Source organism: Cantharellus anzutake (genome assembly GCF_015039405.1).
Source record: "Cantharellus anzutake strain C23 chromosome Unknown EI90scaffold_2, whole genome shotgun sequence".
In the NCBI taxonomy this organism is placed as follows: Eukaryota; Fungi; Basidiomycota; class Agaricomycetes; order Cantharellales; family Hydnaceae; genus Cantharellus; species Cantharellus anzutake.
In genome coordinates, this window is record NW_024066952.1 from 406,764 (window position 1) to 424,132 (window position 17,369).

At 49.2% G+C, this 17,369-nt stretch overlaps 8 protein-coding genes across 8 annotated transcripts; 3 read left to right on the forward strand and 5 right to left on the reverse strand.

Annotated features, from left to right (window-relative positions):
- Window positions 1-630: 630 nt before the first annotated feature.
- On the forward strand, window positions 631-1,355 carry EI90DRAFT_3115256 (uncharacterized protein; the record flags this gene model as incomplete). The annotated part of the gene is made up of 5 exons (XM_039062760.1): window positions 631-773; window positions 840-852; window positions 920-933; window positions 992-1,092; window positions 1,153-1,355. 5 exons carry the CDS (start codon window positions 631-633, stop codon window positions 1,353-1,355), a joined length of 474 nt encoding a protein of 157 aa, XP_038923134.1.
- Window positions 1,356-3,546: 2,191 nt separating this feature from the next.
- Window positions 3,547-4,360, forward strand: EI90DRAFT_3115257 (uncharacterized protein; the record flags this gene model as incomplete). The annotated part of the gene is made up of 5 exons (XM_039062761.1): window positions 3,547-3,689; window positions 3,756-3,768; window positions 3,835-3,848; window positions 3,906-4,006; window positions 4,077-4,360. 5 exons carry the CDS (start codon window positions 3,547-3,549, stop codon window positions 4,358-4,360), a joined length of 555 nt encoding a protein of 184 aa, XP_038923135.1.
- A 195-nt stretch (window positions 4,361-4,555) lies between these two features.
- Window positions 4,556-5,968, reverse strand: EI90DRAFT_3029909 (uncharacterized protein). The gene is made up of 5 exons (XM_039058169.1): window positions 5,418-5,968; window positions 5,334-5,346; window positions 5,242-5,255; window positions 5,067-5,167; window positions 4,556-4,991 (listed from the first exon to the last, which is right to left on the reverse strand). Exons 1-5 carry the CDS (start codon window positions 5,552-5,554, stop codon window positions 4,735-4,737), a joined length of 522 nt encoding a protein of 173 aa, XP_038923136.1. The 5' UTR covers window positions 5,555-5,968; the 3' UTR covers window positions 4,556-4,734.
- Window positions 5,969-6,324: 356 nt separating this feature from the next.
- EI90DRAFT_776371 (uncharacterized protein) lies at window positions 6,325-7,562 on the reverse strand. Its single transcript, XM_039068026.1, has 5 exons — window positions 7,117-7,562; window positions 7,043-7,055; window positions 6,958-6,971; window positions 6,800-6,900; window positions 6,325-6,718 (listed from the first exon to the last, which is right to left on the reverse strand). The coding sequence occupies exons 1-5, from the start codon at window positions 7,254-7,256 to the stop codon at window positions 6,477-6,479; spliced, it is 510 nt and encodes a 169-aa protein (XP_038923137.1). The 5' UTR covers window positions 7,257-7,562; the 3' UTR covers window positions 6,325-6,476.
- Window positions 7,563-7,953: 391 nt separating this feature from the next.
- EI90DRAFT_3011197 (uncharacterized protein) lies at window positions 7,954-8,737 on the reverse strand (the record flags this gene model as incomplete). Its single annotated transcript, XM_039056449.1, has 5 exons — window positions 7,954-8,186; window positions 8,276-8,328; window positions 8,430-8,443; window positions 8,515-8,548; window positions 8,595-8,737. 5 exons carry the CDS (start codon window positions 8,735-8,737, stop codon window positions 7,954-7,956), a joined length of 477 nt encoding a protein of 158 aa, XP_038923138.1.
- Window positions 8,738-9,515: 778 nt separating this feature from the next.
- On the reverse strand, window positions 9,516-10,633 carry EI90DRAFT_3029924 (uncharacterized protein). Its single transcript, XM_039058170.1, has 5 exons — window positions 10,341-10,633; window positions 10,267-10,279; window positions 10,191-10,204; window positions 10,026-10,126; window positions 9,516-9,959 (listed from the first exon to the last, which is right to left on the reverse strand). Exons 1-5 carry the CDS (start codon window positions 10,475-10,477, stop codon window positions 9,667-9,669), a joined length of 558 nt encoding a protein of 185 aa, XP_038923139.1. The 5' UTR covers window positions 10,478-10,633; the 3' UTR covers window positions 9,516-9,666.
- A 705-nt stretch (window positions 10,634-11,338) lies between these two features.
- EI90DRAFT_3029927 (uncharacterized protein) lies at window positions 11,339-13,893 on the reverse strand. Its single transcript, XM_039058171.1, has 4 exons — window positions 13,471-13,893; window positions 12,537-12,637; window positions 11,647-12,479; window positions 11,339-11,411 (listed from the first exon to the last, which is right to left on the reverse strand). The coding sequence occupies exons 1-3, from the start codon at window positions 13,587-13,589 to the stop codon at window positions 11,764-11,766; spliced, it is 936 nt and encodes a 311-aa protein (XP_038923140.1). The 5' UTR covers window positions 13,590-13,893; the 3' UTR covers window positions 11,339-11,411; window positions 11,647-11,763.
- An 80-nt stretch (window positions 13,894-13,973) lies between these two features.
- EI90DRAFT_3149800 (p115 like vesicle tethering protein) lies at window positions 13,974-17,345 on the forward strand (the record flags this gene model as incomplete). The annotated part of the gene is made up of 11 exons (XM_039065616.1): window positions 13,974-14,351; window positions 14,420-14,995; window positions 15,050-15,133; window positions 15,206-15,442; window positions 15,528-15,615; window positions 15,694-16,112; window positions 16,181-16,293; window positions 16,352-16,572; window positions 16,623-16,676; window positions 16,736-16,881; window positions 16,936-17,345. 11 exons carry the CDS (start codon window positions 13,974-13,976, stop codon window positions 17,257-17,259), a joined length of 2,640 nt encoding a protein of 879 aa, XP_038923141.1. The 3' UTR covers window positions 17,260-17,345.
- Window positions 17,346-17,369: the final 24 nt, after the last annotated feature.

Genomic DNA, 17,369 nt, shown 5'->3' on the forward strand with positions numbered 1-17,369 from the left:
AGTTTTTATTCGGTTCAATATTTTCACGTGATGTGTGGCACATGTCACACTGAGGGATGAACACGCAAGAAGGAGCCGGCAATCCCCGAATCCCGTGGGAATGAACCTACGGTCGTAATGGGACAGTATTCCCACTGAGCATACAAGAGGACGGATTCGATTTTTGGAAGGCCTCACCCTCAGTTTTTTAAGTCGAGAAGGCTCAATCATTTCTAGATATTTTACGCGATATAACTCATGTATTACTCGTGTCGCAGCTAACGCAACATAGCCCTTAATTATTTGTGACCTGGTAATTGCACACGATAAATCAATTCATTTTGCAATGGAATGAATCACGGGCTCTGTGCCAACATGGCTTGAAGTGTCATTGGTGGCAGTGTCATGCTCGTTCCCATTTCCCGTTTAGGGATGCGTGCTTCTGAGTGACATGTGACACACAAGATTTGTCTAAAGGTGAAATCCAGAATGGAAATTGAACACGTTGGCAGAACTGGCATAATTTCACCAATTTCACCACGATGGAGTGCAGGCCAGGTCTATTGGAAAGTGGCGCTGCTGTGCAGGCAATAAGACGAGACACAGCCCGCTGCCCCTCTTCCTTTCCTCAGCGCCAGCTCTCAGCTCATCATGGTTGCTTTGTTTCGTTTCGTCGCTGTTCTCCTTCCTCTCGCCGCCACCTTCTTCTCTGTCTCCGCACAGCATTTTCCTCCTTGTGTCGAGTCTTGTGCTAACGATACCAGTATCCTTTCAGGCACGAATTGCACTTCACTGTGAGTCCTTCCCTGATACCACAACTCCGCCACTTCTGACAGTCCGGGGACTCTCTTGATGAACAGGAATGACTACCGCGTTCGTAAACATTCTTTCCCCTGTTGGTGCTTTGTTCCGCTAACTCGCTTTCCACAAACGCAAACAGTGCCTTTGCAACAGGTAAGCGCCCATGTTTTTTTGACCCTTATTATAGGGGGACCCTAACCCATTCTCATAGTGAGAAAATTTATCTCGCTGCCGCTGCTTGCATCTTCAAGAAATGTAACGCTACGGAAATTGAGGAAGCGATTGCTGGCGTGAAACAATTTTGTGCACCCTGTGCGTGAATCGAGGAATTAATTTGTCGCCTTGATTCACCACTGATCAATGTTTCCACAGTTAGCACCGTTTCCTTGACCCTCCCTGCCAGTCTCACCTCCACACTCTCTTTCCCGACGCTTACCACTGGGAACGGTACTACCAAGGGCGCCACTTCTACCCACAATGTCAACGTGACTTCCACCAGTGGTCCCACCGGCTCGGCCCCAGCTCCAGCTCCACTACTTCTACGCGCCGGTCTGGAGCCGCTGCACCTGGTGTGAAGGTCCTCTTTGGAAGCGATCCCGTTCTCGCTCTTGTTCTTGGAGGGGCCATGTTTGGAGCTTACGTAATTGGAATGTAGTTTACGATATGTGTTCACCACGACTTGGAATGAAATCAGTACTGGTATGACTATCTAACAGAATATTCGAGTTCGATGGTCTCTTTGTGCAACAATGAGAAGCCTAATCGCATGAAGTATCTCGCGAGATTGAACCCGGGCATGGCTCGACCTTGGCAAGGGTCCCACAAACCAGGCTGCTTTTTGTTAGCTGGATGGCCAAGTTTGCAGTGCCATTGGTGCTGTACTGCAAGCTCGGCCATCTCAGTTTGGGTAGAACCCTCTAACAAACAGTGCAACTACAAGTCCAAATCGATTCATCGACCCGGTTTGGTCGATGTCCATCTGCAATCTGGCGAGTTGGCAAGCAGTGGCTGAGTCAGCTGTGGGTGCCTGGCTTGTGTTTCACCAGTAGATTGGTTGTGTCAACAACCACTTATGATGTATGCTTGACCGGCCTTGCTTATTACATATTGCCCTGGTGCGTGGTTGTTTGTGGGGCTTCGGGTCGGGGGACATGTTTGAAATGGATGTGTGGCTACCTCAAGTGTGTTTCTGTTGGAAGATCAACGTCCATGCACGTCACTCATTCGAAATCACCGCCGCTGACGACGCTTATTTATCTACAGATAGTTTCTCAAACGCGGTATCGATGCAAGATATCGACGCATCACATTGGTGCCAGTCGTATAAGATACGATGTAACTTAGTTCTCTTACTTCTAGCTTGAATACTATTGTGTCCGACGATCTCGCCACTGAGCAATGATCGCGTATAAGAGGACGGATTTTTTTTGGAAGGCCTCACCCTCAGTTTTCTAAGTCGAGACTGAGGTGAGAGCAATCATTTTACGCGATAACTCATGTGTTACTCATATCGCAGCTGATGCAACATACTTAGGTCGAGACTGAGCTAACGCAACATAGTTAATAGAAGGTGACCTTGCAAGCAAGGTAGTGCACGCGACAAATTAATTCATTTGCAACGGAATGAATCAGTGCGGCTCTGTGGCCACATGCCTTGAGGGTGAGAAAACGACGAGTGTCATGCTCCCCATTTAAGAACTAGCACAGCTTTCGATCCGAGCAATATATTGTTATGAAGTCATAGAGGCTGGAGTCCTGCCTAGAACCAATCCGCACTATTTACATAGAACGCTATGGTACAGGAGATGAAGGTGTGGAGGGGTAGGTGCCACATTGTACACAGAGAGGGTACATGGCGTACAAAAGTTCTCTGAGTGCATGAAGATCAGTCACTCATGTATCAGACCAGAGCGGTGGATAGTGCTTACAGAGGGCACGTTTGGATGGAGATGCGGAAAGGTTTGGCAAGTCATCATGAGGTTTGGGTCCATCTCCGAGGTAACCGACACGAATGCTGCTCTGTCGAGGTGGGTGGTTGAATTAGCCATTAGATGCAAGGTTGATAATAACCACGAACCTGGACACAGACATGGACATCGCAAACGGTGATATGGGTGATTGCTGAGAAGAAACACCAACATCCAGTGGTGTCCAAGACATGAAGTCCCCTCCAAGTTGCGCTGTCGTCGAGTTGGAGAGGTATCGTGGACCTCAAATAGAAGAACTGGGCGAATCGACGATAATCCAACGAACGATGGAAGTTACTATGCGAAATGGAGATCAGAAAGTTATCCAAAGAAGATAGATGACGACGGATGTTGCTTACGCTTTATAGATTCAAGCGCAAACCATAGAATATCTATGGAACACCACAGAGAAGAACCCTTACGTGTACGTAACATAGTGCAAGGACATGCAAACGTGCGAGATTTCAAAGACACATTGCCCATGAAGTCACCGTTCGAAGCTCTCGAAAGATGAACGAAAAGACGAAACGAGAATGGCAGTTATGTAACACAAGACATGTGACACACAAGATTTGTCTACTGACACTAGTACTTACGTAAAGAATATAAAAGTCACTGCGTAAGGTGAATCCCAGATCGGAAATGGCATAATTTCACCAATTTCACCAGGATGGAGTGCAAGGGCAGGTCACCAGCCTCTATAATTATTGGAAAGTGACACTGCTGTGCAGGTAATACTTAAGACGAGACACAGCCAGCTGCCCCTCTTCCTTTCCTCAGCGCCAGCTCTCAGCTCATCATGGTTGCTTTGTTTCGTTTCGTCGCTGTTCTCCTTCCTCTCGCCGCCACCTTCTTCTCTGTCTCCGCACAGGATTTTCCTCCTTGTGTCGAGTCCTGTGCCAACAGCACTAGTGTCCTTGCAGGCACAAATTGCACTTCATCGTGAGTCCTTCCATGATACCACGACTCTGCAACTTTTCTGACAGTCCGGGCTCTCTTGATGAACAGGGATGACCTCCCTGTTCGTAAACATTCTTTCCCCTGTTGGTGCTTTTCCCGCTAACTCGTCTTCCACAAACGCAAACAGTGCCTTTGCAACAGGTAAGCGCCCATGCTTTTTTGACCCTTATTATAGGGGACCCTAACCCGTTCTCATAGTGAGAAATTTTATCTCGCTGCCGCTGCCTGCGTCTTCAAGAATTGTAATGCTACGGAAATTGAGGAGGCCATTGCTGGCGTGAAACAACTTTGTTTACCCTGTGCGTGAACTGACAAGCCCTGAGGAATTGATTTGTCGCCTGGATTCACCACTGACCACTGTTTCTACAGACTCCACCGTTTCCTTGACCCTCCCTGCCAGTCTCACCTCCACACTCTCTTTCCCGACGCTTACTCCTGGGAACGGTACTACCAAGGGCGCCACTTCTACCCACAATGTCAACGTGACTTCCACCAGTGGTCCCACCGGCTCGGGCCCCAGCTCCAGCCCCACTACTTCTACGCGCCGGTCTGGAGCCGCTGCACCTGGTGTGAAGGTCCTCTTTGGAAACGACCCTGTTCTCGCGTTCGTTCTTGGAGCAGCCATGTTTGGAGCTTACGTAATTGGAATGTAGTTACGATTGTGTGCTTACGTATTCTGAGCGACTTGAATGACATCACTGCACTTGTATGACTGTCAACAGAATATGAGTTCGGCGATCTCAGTCTTCTTTGTGCAACCCTACATAATGACATAAAGCATCTCACAAGATTGAACCGTGTATGGCTCAGCCTTCTCAACATACAAGATATATTCTTATGAGACGCAGTGTTTCAGATCGTCCTTAGAATGATAAGGTTGCGGGAGAATTGATCGGCACAACAACAGAGATAAAAGGAGAGGGGATGAAAGAAAGTGTAAAGGAAAGAGAGGCACGAAGTCGCTGGAAGTTTGCGTACTCTTCCATTCGGGACATTTAGCACTTAAAACCCGTTGAACCCACACACATCACAATCCAGCACCATAAGCACCGAACATGATACCTCCAAGAACGACGGCAAGGAGAGCGTTGCTGCTTCCAAAAAGGACCAGGGCCTTGGCGGTAGGTGCAGCGGCTCCAGACTTGTTCGCAGGGGAGACAGAGGTGGTGGAGCCCGGGGCGGGTTTGGTGGTAGTGGCATCGCCGCCACCAGGACCGATAGTACTAGAGTGAGTGGGCAAGAGACTGGTGGCCCCGCCAGGAATGGAGAAAGTAAGCGAGGTGTCTGTCAACGCAAGAAGTGTGTGACAATGATCAGCAAGGAATGTCGAATGAGTGTTGTCTGTCAATATTAACGCACGTCCAATACAAAGGGATCCCAGGTCAGCGAACGTCTGACCAAAGTCTTGTGTGCTGCAGGCCGTCAGGGCGCAAGCACCAACGGATTCGAAGAATGGCTCGCTGCAGAAAATGAGTCAGGGACTTTGTATTCCAAGTATGAAAAACCGGAAAATGGCGTGGAAGCTCTACCCCACCTGTTGCAAAGACACTGTTAGGGTTTCACGAAAAATCCAAATTCCAAAGTGTCAGTGAAACGAGAAAAGATGGAAGGAATATGATCACGAACGGAAAGATTGCTCCTGTTTACCACCAAAGAACCCCCACCGGTTCGTCAGAATGTGAATGATACAGAGGAGGGGGGAACACCCACAAAGTCTTGCAGCCTGTGCTCGAAAGAGCTTGTTGCACACAGGATCGGCTACAGGCAGGAACGTCTTGCGCAGAGACAGAGGAGAAAGCAGCGATCAGGGAAAGAATGGCAGCGACGAGACGGAGAAGAGAAAACATAGCGAGGAGACAGCTAACGTGTAGATGATGAGTGGGGAGGAGGGACAACGCGAAGGGAGTACTGGAACCGTTTTTTTTAAGGCACGAGAGGGGGTTCCTTCAATTCCAATGGGCCTTGGCAACGCAACTGAAGCGAGCACTTGGCATGACTTGCCTAATTTCAACTTTAGGCACCCCACAATATATATCATGTTCCTGGGCTGTGTGTACTCAAGTGCAAAGAAGGGGCCTATTCGGAAAGAGGCCTTTTTGCACCGGGGCAGCGGGCACGATGGGCGGGCAAGGGCTTGGACGCCATTACATAAGTCATACTCATCCACTGTGGATATAACCTTTCAGTAAGAGATACAATAGCTATGGGGTGTTATGTGTTGCGTTCACGACGGGGGTCCGCTTAGCCCAGCGTTCGTGCACTGAATTAGATCCATCACTTGGCTCCTACTATAACAGGCAAGCCATCAACATGTCTGTATCCGTGACAATTGACGCTGATCGCGTTCTTAGTACATACGGCACTTTCAGCTCTTGTCATCCAGAAGGTGAGGAACCTGATGGCATGGGAGCTTCTCATCACAAGATAAATTCATGGCAAGTAATATTTTGCGTAGTTTTCGAATGATCAAGTAACGTTGTAGAATACCTACGATGGATATTCGATTTCCGCGCTGGCGTTCTTGCGCAGGAACCGGAGCAACGAGAAGCCTAACGATATCAAGCATTTCACCAAGATCCAACCATGCAATGGCTTGGCCTTCGTCAACACATAAATTCCTGTCGCGCACGAAACGGAATGTTGTGGATAGTTCCGAGAGGAGAAAGGATCGATGCGGCAATAGGTATAAAAGGAAAGTGGCCTTGCTGAAGACTACGCTCCCTCCTTTCCCTCCGAGGATATTTGCGGTCCGTAAACCCACACGTATCATCACCGCAGTCCAGCAACGTGGGCGCCAAACACGATACCACCGAGAATGACAGCAAGGATGCCATTGCTTCCAGAGAAGACCTTGGCGCCGGGCACAGCGGCTCCAGACTTGTGCACAGGGGAAGAGGTCGGGCCGCCGAATTTGGTGGAAGTGATGCCACCAGGACTGGTGCTGGACCCAGGAGGTGACTCGAGTGAGGTGACCCCACCAGGATCCGTAGCACTAAGCGTGGTCGTGTCATCTGACAACGGGTGGGAAAAACGATCAGTCATATGAACCAAAAAGGTGTGCCGAAACAATGTGTTGATTGTTGGTAACGCACATCTGTCACAAAAGTTTAGCAGATAATAGGTATACTGGTCAAAGTCATTCGGGGTGCAGGACCCGACAGCGCAACTACTGCTGGTTTCTAGAAACGACGCGCTGTAGAAATAGGTCAAGAACCATTTACAAAAGACCCTGGGAGGTTTGTTGGCTCACTTGGTGCAAATGCACTGTTCGGTTCACGGAAGAACGACTGCTAGGTTAGCGAGAAAGAAGAAGGGTGTCGAATATCCTCACTGACAGAGGCGTCGTCCCTACACGTTGGTGAGCCCCAACTACAACTACGAGTCAGGCGAATTATAAAGGACAACTCACAAAGACTTGCAACCTGAGCCCGAAAGAGCCTGTTGCATACAGGTTCGGCCACAGGTGGGCATATTCTGTGCGGAGACAGAGGGAATCAAAACGGCTGCCAGAGGAAATAGAATGGTAGTGACGCGAGGGAAGGCAACCATAGCGAGTTGATAGTTGGTGTGCTTGTACGCACTGGCTAATGAGGGGGGTTGCACGAAGAGGGTTTCAACCGCTTTTTATATCGCAAGGCGGGAAGGGGAAGCGAGCACTGGTAGTTTTACCCAATGTCGACGCTAGGCGCTCAGGGCACCTAGGATATTTATAGGTCATGTTCCTGGCTGCGTATGTCCTCCCCTTTCTGTCATATCAAATGCTAAGATAGGGGGCCCACTCGGGAAGAAGTTTTTTTCGGTGGGGTGCCTAAGTAAACACCAGGGTTCCAGATCGAAGGTTTAGATGCCATCGAGTGCGTGGCACTTTCACATATTTCTTGTCATCCAGAAGGCGATGGCATGGGAGCTTCTACAAGATAGATTCATGGTAAGAAACTTGATTGTAAGGTCAAACGAATATTTTGCGTAGTTTTCGAATGATCGGCGTTCTTGCGCAGGAACCGGAGCAACGAAAAGCCTGACGGTATTAAGCATCTCACCAAGAACCAACCATGCAATGGTTAGGCCTTCGTCAATACATAAGATAGATCCCTAATACCCACGAAACGGAATGTTTTTCGACAGTTTTGAGAGAGGAGAAAGAATCGATGCGACAATATGTATAAAAGGAAAGGGGCCTTGCTGAAGTCTACGCCCCCTCCTTTCCATCCGAAGACATTTGGGGTCCGTGGACCCACACGGATCATCACCGCAGTCCAGCAACGTGGGCGCCGAACACTATACCACCGAGAATGATAGCGAAGACGCCATTGCTTCCGGAGAAGGCCTTGGCGCCAGGCACAGCGGCTCCAGACTTGTGCGCAGGGGAAGTAGGGGATATCGGGCCGCCGAATGTGGAAGAGATGCCAGGACTAGGAGGTGAATCGAGTGAGGTGGCCCCACCACCAACATCCGTACCACTAAGCGTGTTCATGTTATCTGACAAAGGGGAGAAAAAATGTAATAGCGATCAGAACCAAATAGGTGTGCCGAAATCAACAATGTGTTGATTGCTGGTTGAAACGCACATCCTGAACAAAAGTTTTGCATATAATTGGTATACTGCACAAAGTCATTCGAGCTACAGGACACGTAAGCGCAACTACTGCTGCCTTCTAAAAACCACGAGCTGTAGAAATAGGTTAAGAACCGTTTTCGAGAAAGTCAAATTTGTTGACTCACCTGGTGCAAATGCACTATTCGGTCCACGTAAGAACGAATGCTAGTTCAGCGAGAAAAAAAAAGGGTGTCGAATATTCTCACTGACAGAAACGTCGTCCCTGTACGTTGATGAGCCCCAACTATGAGAATTGTACGAGTCAGGCGAATTATAAAGGAACAACTCACACCGACTTGCAACCTGAGCCCGAAAGAGACTGTTCCATACAGGTTCGGCCGCAGGCGGGCACACCCGCCGCGGAGACGGAGGGGATCAAGACAGCTACCAGAGGAAATAGGATGGCAGTGACGAGACCGAAGAAGGCAACCATAGCGAGTTGATAGCCGGTGTGCTTGTACGCACAGGCTGATGGAGGGGCACGAAGAGGGTTTCAACCTCTTTTTATATCACAAAGCAGGACTGTCGACGTCAGGCACTCAAGGCACTCAAGGCACCTAGGATATATATAGGTCTTGGCTGTGTATGTGCTCCTTTTCTGTCATATCAAATGCTAAGAAAGGGGGGCCTATTCGGAAAGGGTTTTTTTTTTGGTGAGGCGCCTAAACACCAGGGTTCCAGAGCGGCGGGAAGGCTTGGATGCCATCGAGTGCGTGGTACCACTTCCGGTAAGGGTCTAAGTGGGCTCGGAGGCTCCACGACTACCGATCAGGACGCTTCAGCCCACCCTCACTGATGCCGTCGTTGGCTCTGATCTAGGGTCCATTGTGGGTACCGAACTAATGTTTGCTATAACAAGCTAATATGGTGACAACTGGGGCTGTGCAAGAACCGAGAGAAAAGGAAAACGCCATGGTTTCCACCGAGACACACTGGATTATTTTCGAATGATCAGGTTGTGGGAGAACAGGGGGTCCGTGGGCAGGCAATAGCTTGGATACCATCGGGTGCATACTCACGCAGCGTGGATATGGCTTTCAGGACTGTGAGGGATCCAACTACTTAATAGTCCAGATATCAGGTCCGCTGTGCGACCCTATTCCATCAAGTGGGCATCTACCATAATAAGCAAGTCATCAGCATGCTCCGTGTTCACGATCGCGACACGTTTGCAAGAACCAAAGAAAGGAGAATTAAAAGTCCAATGGTGTCAAGCTTCTCATCACATGAATTCATATTACGAAACATAATGTAAGGACAAGGATACTTTTCGAATGATAAGGTTATGGGAGAAAAATACGAAAGAGGTGGAAGGAAGAACAAAAATACTGGCGCCGAGAATCCGTAAGCCACACATCATCACTACAATCCAATTGCGTAAGCGCCGAACATGACACCTCCAAGAACGAGAGCGAGAACAAGGTCGCTTCCAAAGAGGACCTTCGCACCAGGTGCAGCGGCTCCAGACCGACTAGTTGAGTGGGCAGAGGCAGTGGTGCTCGAGCCTGAGCCGGTGCCAGGACTGGTGGTGGAAGTCACGTTAACATTGTGGGTGGAAGTCGCGCTGCCACTGAGGGTGGAGTTCCCAGGCTTGCTCGTCGGGAGAGAGATAGTGGAGGTGAGACTGGGAGGGAGGGAGAATGTAGTGGTGGCAACTGTAGAAACAATGATCAGTAGTAAACCAAGGCGGAGAATTAATAATGGCTTGATGGTTCACGCACAGTTTGTACAGAGTTGTTTTTGGGCAGCAGCAGCCAGAGCAACGTCCGTAGCATTACAATTCTCGAGGGTGCAAACGCCAGCGGAGTCGAAGAATTTTTCGCTATAAGAAGGGGTCAGGGACGCCTATATGAGGGCCAAAAAAACATGTGGAAGGGTTGGCTCACTTATTGCAAACGCACTGTTTGGGTTTGTGGAAGGCAAGTTAGCGGGAGAAGGATAGCGAAGGGAATGCTCACGAACGGTGAGGTCAGTCCTGTCCGTCAAAGGGAGTGAATTGTCAGCATTCCAGAGTCGTGAACCATGGAAAGACTCACAATGAAGTGCAATTTGAGCCCGAAAGGGCTTTGACAGCACAGTTCTGGGCGCAGCTAGGAATAGTCTGCGCGAAAACAGAGAAGAAGGTGGCAGCGAGCGGAAGGAGAACAGGGGCGAAATGGAAGAAGGCAACCATCGTGAGCTGGGAGCTGGCGTGTAGCTGCTGAGGAACAGTGCTAAGGATGGGCCGACTTCTATTTATATACTATCGCTAGGGCAAGAGAGGATTGCCCCCGGACACCCCTCTGATCATGTCAAATATGGAATCCCAAAATATCCCTCCCGATTATTTGTCACGGCAGCAAGCGCTGGACAAAGCTGTGCCTTCTTCGAGAAGTGTTTGCGAAAAATTAATTATCTAGCCTCGCAACTCGAGCGAGAGTGAAGTGAGCTCCGTCTGCCAGACTGTCGCACTATCCGTTTCTGTTTCTCGGCTTCCCTCATGCATGAGTGCCCGGCCCCCAATCATCAAGCCTGACAATACGACAACCATCATTTTTTTCCCCGACAATTCTGATGCACCTTGGATTTAGGCAGGATCCCAGCGCTTGGACTATGTAGTTAATGAAAGAACCCACGCATCAATTAAAGCCGTCATATCTGCACGAAATTACATGGACATCGCTAGTATAGGAAAATGCAGTGCTAGGGCTACTGCCTCGTCGCTCTCACCCCTTGCCGCATCCCTACGGTACTGTGGCGTAGGTAGGAGGGCCCCGGCCCCTGTATTACATCAACCGGGGGCGAATTGTCCCTACGACCGGGGGTGCAGACTAAATGGGTACAAACCAGGGGAATTGCCCATGCCGAATAACCGCTGCCTATACTACATCCTGAGGACTTCAACTTGTACAACAGCGCTGTGGCCATGATTGGAATGAAATTGTTTTTGTGTGCGATATGGCATGTCAGCGCCCGCCACGGTTATTACATGCCCCCATGCATGGGTCCCAAGTGCCAACAGGATCACAGCAATCTCTAATGCACTGGTCGAGACCTTCAATGTTATCCGGGAAATCCTGTACTCTGCAAATTTTTATTTGGCCTCATTTCTCTTCAATTGGAATCTTCGATTTCTACGGTCAACCTCGATTATCTTGCGATGTGCAGATACAAGATTCGTGGATGGACGTTTGGAAGGAGATGTTCGGGTTTTCGGCTGGCCGATTCTTGTTTTGCTCTCCCACAAAGGCTCAAAGGGCAACGAGAGATTTGGAACAGAGGAAAGAGCGAATTTTCTTATTCACTAGTTAATGTAGTCTAAATACGGAAAACACCAGTAGCTCTCTTTGGTGGGCAGCCTGACCTCGGAGCATTTTCGTGGCTCACGCTTGACTCTGTCATCCGGATAGGGTGAAATATCTGCGGGGAATTCCGGGATAGGAAACAGGCCTTCCATCTACGACGTTCAGCCACAGAGTATCACTGCAATCCAATTGCGTAAACACCGAGCACGGCGCCTCCAAGAACAACAGTCAAAACAGGGTTGCTTCCAAAGAAGACCTTTGCATCAGGTGCTGCGGCTCCAGACCGGCTCGTAGTGGGAGTAGATGCAGTGGAATTTGAGCCTGATGAGGAGGATGAAGATGATGAAGATGACGTCGATGAGAAGGAGGAGGATAGAGACGGGGATGAGGGCGAAGATGAGGATGGCAATGTTGATGGCAGTAGCGATGAGGATGAGGGTGAAGATGAGGATGGCAAGGGTAATGGCGGCAGCGATGAGGATGAAAATGGAGATGACAAAGATGATGACAACAGAGATGAGGGTGACGATGAAGATAAGGATGGCAATGGCAATGGCAATGATGATGGTAATGGTAATGGCGGTAGCAAGGAAAATGAAGATGACGATGAGAACAAGGGTGACGATCGCAATCGCGATGGCAACAGCAATGGTGGCAATGGCAGTGGCAATGGTAATGGTGGTGGTGATGAAGGGGTTGGGCTGGGTGATGATGATGACGACGACGAGAACGGGTTCATTCTAGAGTGCCAGCCCAAGCTTAACGATGATGCCGAATTGGTGGTGGACGTCACATTAATGCTGTGAGTGCCGTCCCCAGGTGTGCTGGTAGATGTCGGGATATAAAGAACAGAGGTGAGACTGGAAGCAAAGGTGAAAGTAGTGGTGGCGACTGTTGAAACAATGATCAGTGCTGAACCAAGATGACGAATTAATCCTGGCCACGCACAGCCTGCACAATATTTCACTGCAACAACATAAGCCTGGGTAATTTCCGGAGAGGTACAAGCCTTGTTGGCGCAAAGGCCCGTAGAGACGAAGAATGGTAAGCTAGAAGAAAGGTCAGTGTCCCACTTGTATTGGGGTAAAAAGTACAGGCGAGCTCACCTATTACAAACGCACTGTTTGGGTTCGTGGGACACGAGTTAGACGTAAAAGGACTGACGACAGGGCGGAACATTCACGAACGCGGAGGTCAGTCCTGTCCGTCAGGGGGGCCCGATTGTCAGAATTGCAGAGTGGTGGAATCATGGAGACTCACAGTGAGGAGCAACCCGCAACGAAAAGGGCATTCATAGCACAGTTCTGGGCACAGGCAGGAAGAGTCTGTGCGGAGACAGAGAAGAAGGTGGCAGCGAGTGGGAGGAGAGCAGCGGCAAACCGGAAGAAGGCAACCATGGTGACCATGGTGAGTTGGGAGCTGAAGTACGGCTGCTGAAGAAGCGTAGGAGGGGTGGAGTCTACCTCTATTTCTATGGTAAGGCTCAGAACAGTCGACAGGTAAAATTCCATTGGACTATTCTGCATTTACGGAAAATAAATCAGGATCTGCCATCGATCATCAAAGAAGACAGCGAAATAACGAAGAAGGGATTTAGAGTTGATACGCGACGCCAAGCTTCTTGACAGTGCAGCGAGAGTGCGTCTCATATAGGTCATATCCTAACATCCGTGCATATTTCTGCTGTGTAGAAGATTTTCTTGAGCTTCGCCCTGTTGGCAGGCGTTGGGAGTTATCATGCTTTCAGCAGGTCTCACTGTCGACACGGCCATCTGGACAAGATACGATCTCGCACATCAGCATACCATATTGTGTTGAGATGCTCAGCATTAGCAGAGTTTGTTGCAGAGATATATGCCAGGCTAAGCCGAGGACTTGCAACCGGAGAAGCACGCATACACAGAATGGCACCAAGTATGGCACCAAAAATGATTGTTCCGATAACGACGCGTCGGCGGTTGATTTGAGCGCTATGAGCCACAATCGAATGGCAGCACTCATAATATCGTTACGCCATGCGATCGGCCTATTTTATTTGCCATGACCGAGTGATGGCCATTTGATAAAGCCGCCCTGCATTAATGATCCATTGAGAGACCATGGTATGCTCAAGTTTGGCAGAAGGTCGGATGGTAGTCGACGGAGAGCATTCATGGGGGCGTTGATTCTATTCCGGTTAAATAGAGGTTGAGAACTTCCCGAGACACTGATGTGAGCGCACACATCACATTCGATCAGTGGATGGTCTGAGTCTGGGTTCGGTCGCGTCAGCACGCGCGGAACACTGGGGCTTGCTCGGCATCCTTCTAACTCGGAGCAAAGTTCTCACGCTGCCGCGGAAGCAAACCATTGCCAACACCTTGACGTGTCCTGGAACAAGGGACAATGGCCAAGTTTCTCCACCAGTTAAATAATGCACTTTTAGGGCCGGCCGGGAAGCCCCCGCCAGCTGCTCTTGATACGATTCAACGTATTACCGACCGATTGACACAATCCTCTCTCATAACGGACCGACGCGCCGCTGTGCTTTCACTCAAGGGACTCTCGCGTGATTGGAAAGCTGAAGTTGGGCAGCATTCTCTTGACGCTCTGCTTGCCGTGCTACAAATAAATGCTAAAGAAGATCCTGACATTGGGAAAGCCACTCTGGAAACTCTTGTCATTCTCTGTGACGCAGATGCCAATGACCCAGAAACTTTAAGACAACATTCTGCGTCCTCTAAGGACGACTTGGGGCTGAAACACACGGACGTGTTTCTATCAGTAAGTCCTCGCCTCCGCTGACAACCAAGTTGACATTAACGTTAATGTCACATGGCTCACCGAAATAGACGTCTGAGCCCACTCATACACTACTGTACCTCCTCACTAGAACAGAGTTCTATATTCGTTTCACTGCTGTCCAACTCCTCGCGATTCTTCTTCAAAACAGACCCCAACAGCTCCAGCAACACTTCCTGACCGATGCCGATGGCCCGTCATCTATCCTTGCCATCATTACCGAAAAGCGGGACATCATCCGTAATGAGGCCCTTCTATTAACCCAACAACTCATCGCCAATAATATCGATATTCAAAAAGCACTCGCGTTCGAAAGCATTTTTGAAAATCTCCTAAGTATCATAACGAAAGAAGGTGGAATAGAAGGCGGCATCCCCGCACAAGATTGCTTGATCATTGTCGATGGACTACTGGAAAATAATCCTTCGAATCAGTCTTACTTTAGGGAACTATCTTTACCGTCTACTTTGCCTTCGATAATGCTTTACCCATCACCGGTCCCTACACCTGATCAGTCCACTCCGCAGGAGTTTAGTCTACAGTTCTGGGATACCCAGAAGATTACGAATGCCACTGTGGCTATTTCGATTATGGGGACCTTGTCGAAAGGAAAGGGTGCTAGTCAGGTGCGTGACGTTGACTTCTTTTGTTCCGTAGATGTTGAACGTATACTTTGATAGAGATCTTTGGAACAAAGCGGAATGACACGGTGCTTGATCGACTTGGCTTTATCCAGTAACGCGCCTACTATGCTGAAGACTCAGGTACGGCTTCTGATCCAATCTTAAGTTACACAGCGTCGTTCCCACTCAAGTCCAATGCCATCATGATTGCAGGCATTGGCTGCATTATCCCCCAACACGAGCTTCTCGCAATTTATATCAGCTTATATCCCGGTTCCAGACACGAATGGAGAAGAATGGGATCGTTTGCCGGAAGAACCGGCACTAAGTGCACTGGTTGGGCTTGCCTTGGATGGCGAATATGGAGGCGTTCTTATTGGAGTCCCGGGTTCGACTCCCAAAGAAGCGGATGCATTGAATTTAAGAGTTGCCGCAGCGTCTCTGATCGACGTAAGTGATTCTTTTGTGCGGAGCAAAGTTCAGGGCAAGCAAAGGGGAAGAAGCTGATCTCATTACTTATTGGACTATCGTTTAGAATCATCTATCCTCCAATCAGGATGAACGATTAGCCCTTCTGAGAAATATGGAAGTCCGATCGCAGCCGCCCTCTCCTACGCCATCCGGTGAGAGAGAAATTTAATATTCTGTCACAAAAGGACGTTTTCCAACTCGTTCATCGATCTTCTTTCGCATCCTCTCAGATGAACTCTCCCCATCACTCCGAATCCTTCATGTCCTAGGCGAACCTCCTTCATCACCACTCTCTCCCAGCGCCGCTCAAAGGATCCTCTTTTCCACAATCCTTTTCACATCACTCATCAACGGCTCAGATAAATGCAAAATAGCGGCAATGGAAATTTTGCCCTCTGTGTCTCTATCAGGCCCCGAACCCGCAGATGAGGACCCGCCTCAGACATTTATCGCTACTGTTGCTGGCTCTGTAGCCCTAGCGTTTAGAGCTAAGGCTCAGTTGAGGGATCAAAGGTCTGCGGAGCCTGTTGGTGAGGCTGTGGAATGGGATAGAATCATCGTTTCGTACCTGTCCTTGTTGTCGATTTGGTGTTGGGATAACCCTACAGGTGTGAAGGAAATTCTGGAAGAAGGTGGTGTGTTAGGGGCGGTGAGTGATACAGAATTCGGGCAGGGAATATGGGGGAGTCCATTTTCTCATCCATTTCCTATTTTTAGATCGTGGAGCCGATAATGCAAACGTCGGGTGTGGATGTTCTTGTCCAGGGCTTGTGCGCGTTCCTGCTTGGGATCTGTTACGAGTTTAACAGGAACCCAGGTGAAATCACTCGGTATGTTGCCTCCTACCTGGCTGCCCGCCATCCATATACCTGATTTCTCCATCATCAGTGCAACCATCCACTCGATAATACATTCCCGGATAGGTCTAGACACCTTCACTTCCCGAACTTCGCGCGTTCGAGAGGATCCGAGGTTCAAATCTGTATCTATTGAATCACCGATTCTATTCTTTGATAGTGAAGGGTATGAAGTGCCATCTGATGCTCCCGACGCTCGGCCAACGATTTGGTTGAACGGGTCATTTGTGGAGTTTTGGAAGAGTAATGCTTGTAAGTAGCTGTCATTTCGTGGTTCGATGACTGAGTTCCGCTTTCAATAGATTCAGTACAGAAGTCGGTTGCTAATGATCCGAATGCAGTATCGGCCGCGAGAGGTGATTCGTTCCCCAATCCACCGCCATACTTTACCGCGTCCTGAAATTATAGCTTGTAGATTTAGACCCTGAAACGGAAGCTTTGATCACGTCTCTCAAGTCTATCATACGTTCACAAGCACTAGAGCTGGAGAAGATAAATGGAGCCCTCACCGAGGCTCATGAGCAAATTGAGCAATTGCAATCTCAGCCTCCACCCACTGAGGTGAATCGACATTATCGGCTCTCTTCAGGTTTCCGTTTCTAACTCTGTGCTTAGCAGGAAGCTAAGGTAGCCCCGTTGACTGAGGCCGCTAATGAGACATCAAATGCTCAGATCGCGCAGCTGTCAGAGCGCATTGACGCATTAGAGGCAGAGCTTGCGCAAGAGCGGAGCAGGAGACAGACTGTCGAGAAGGAGCAAGAAGATCTACTTGTGCTTCTTGATGAGCTGAACGCGAAACGGCGAAGCGATAAAACTAGAATGCTGGAGAAGGGGCTGGAGGTAAGCGAAGACGAAGAAGAAGAAGAAGAAGAGGATGAGGATGAGGATGAGGATGAGGACGGGGAAGGGGAAGGGGGAGATAAAGGGCACGAGGATTGAGTAGCGTCGACGTCGGTGACCTTCCGTTAATTTATCGTCATGTCATAAACTGGATATTGATGGTCCCGCCGAGCTCGCTGGATGTGAAATTAATTATATAATTTGACCTT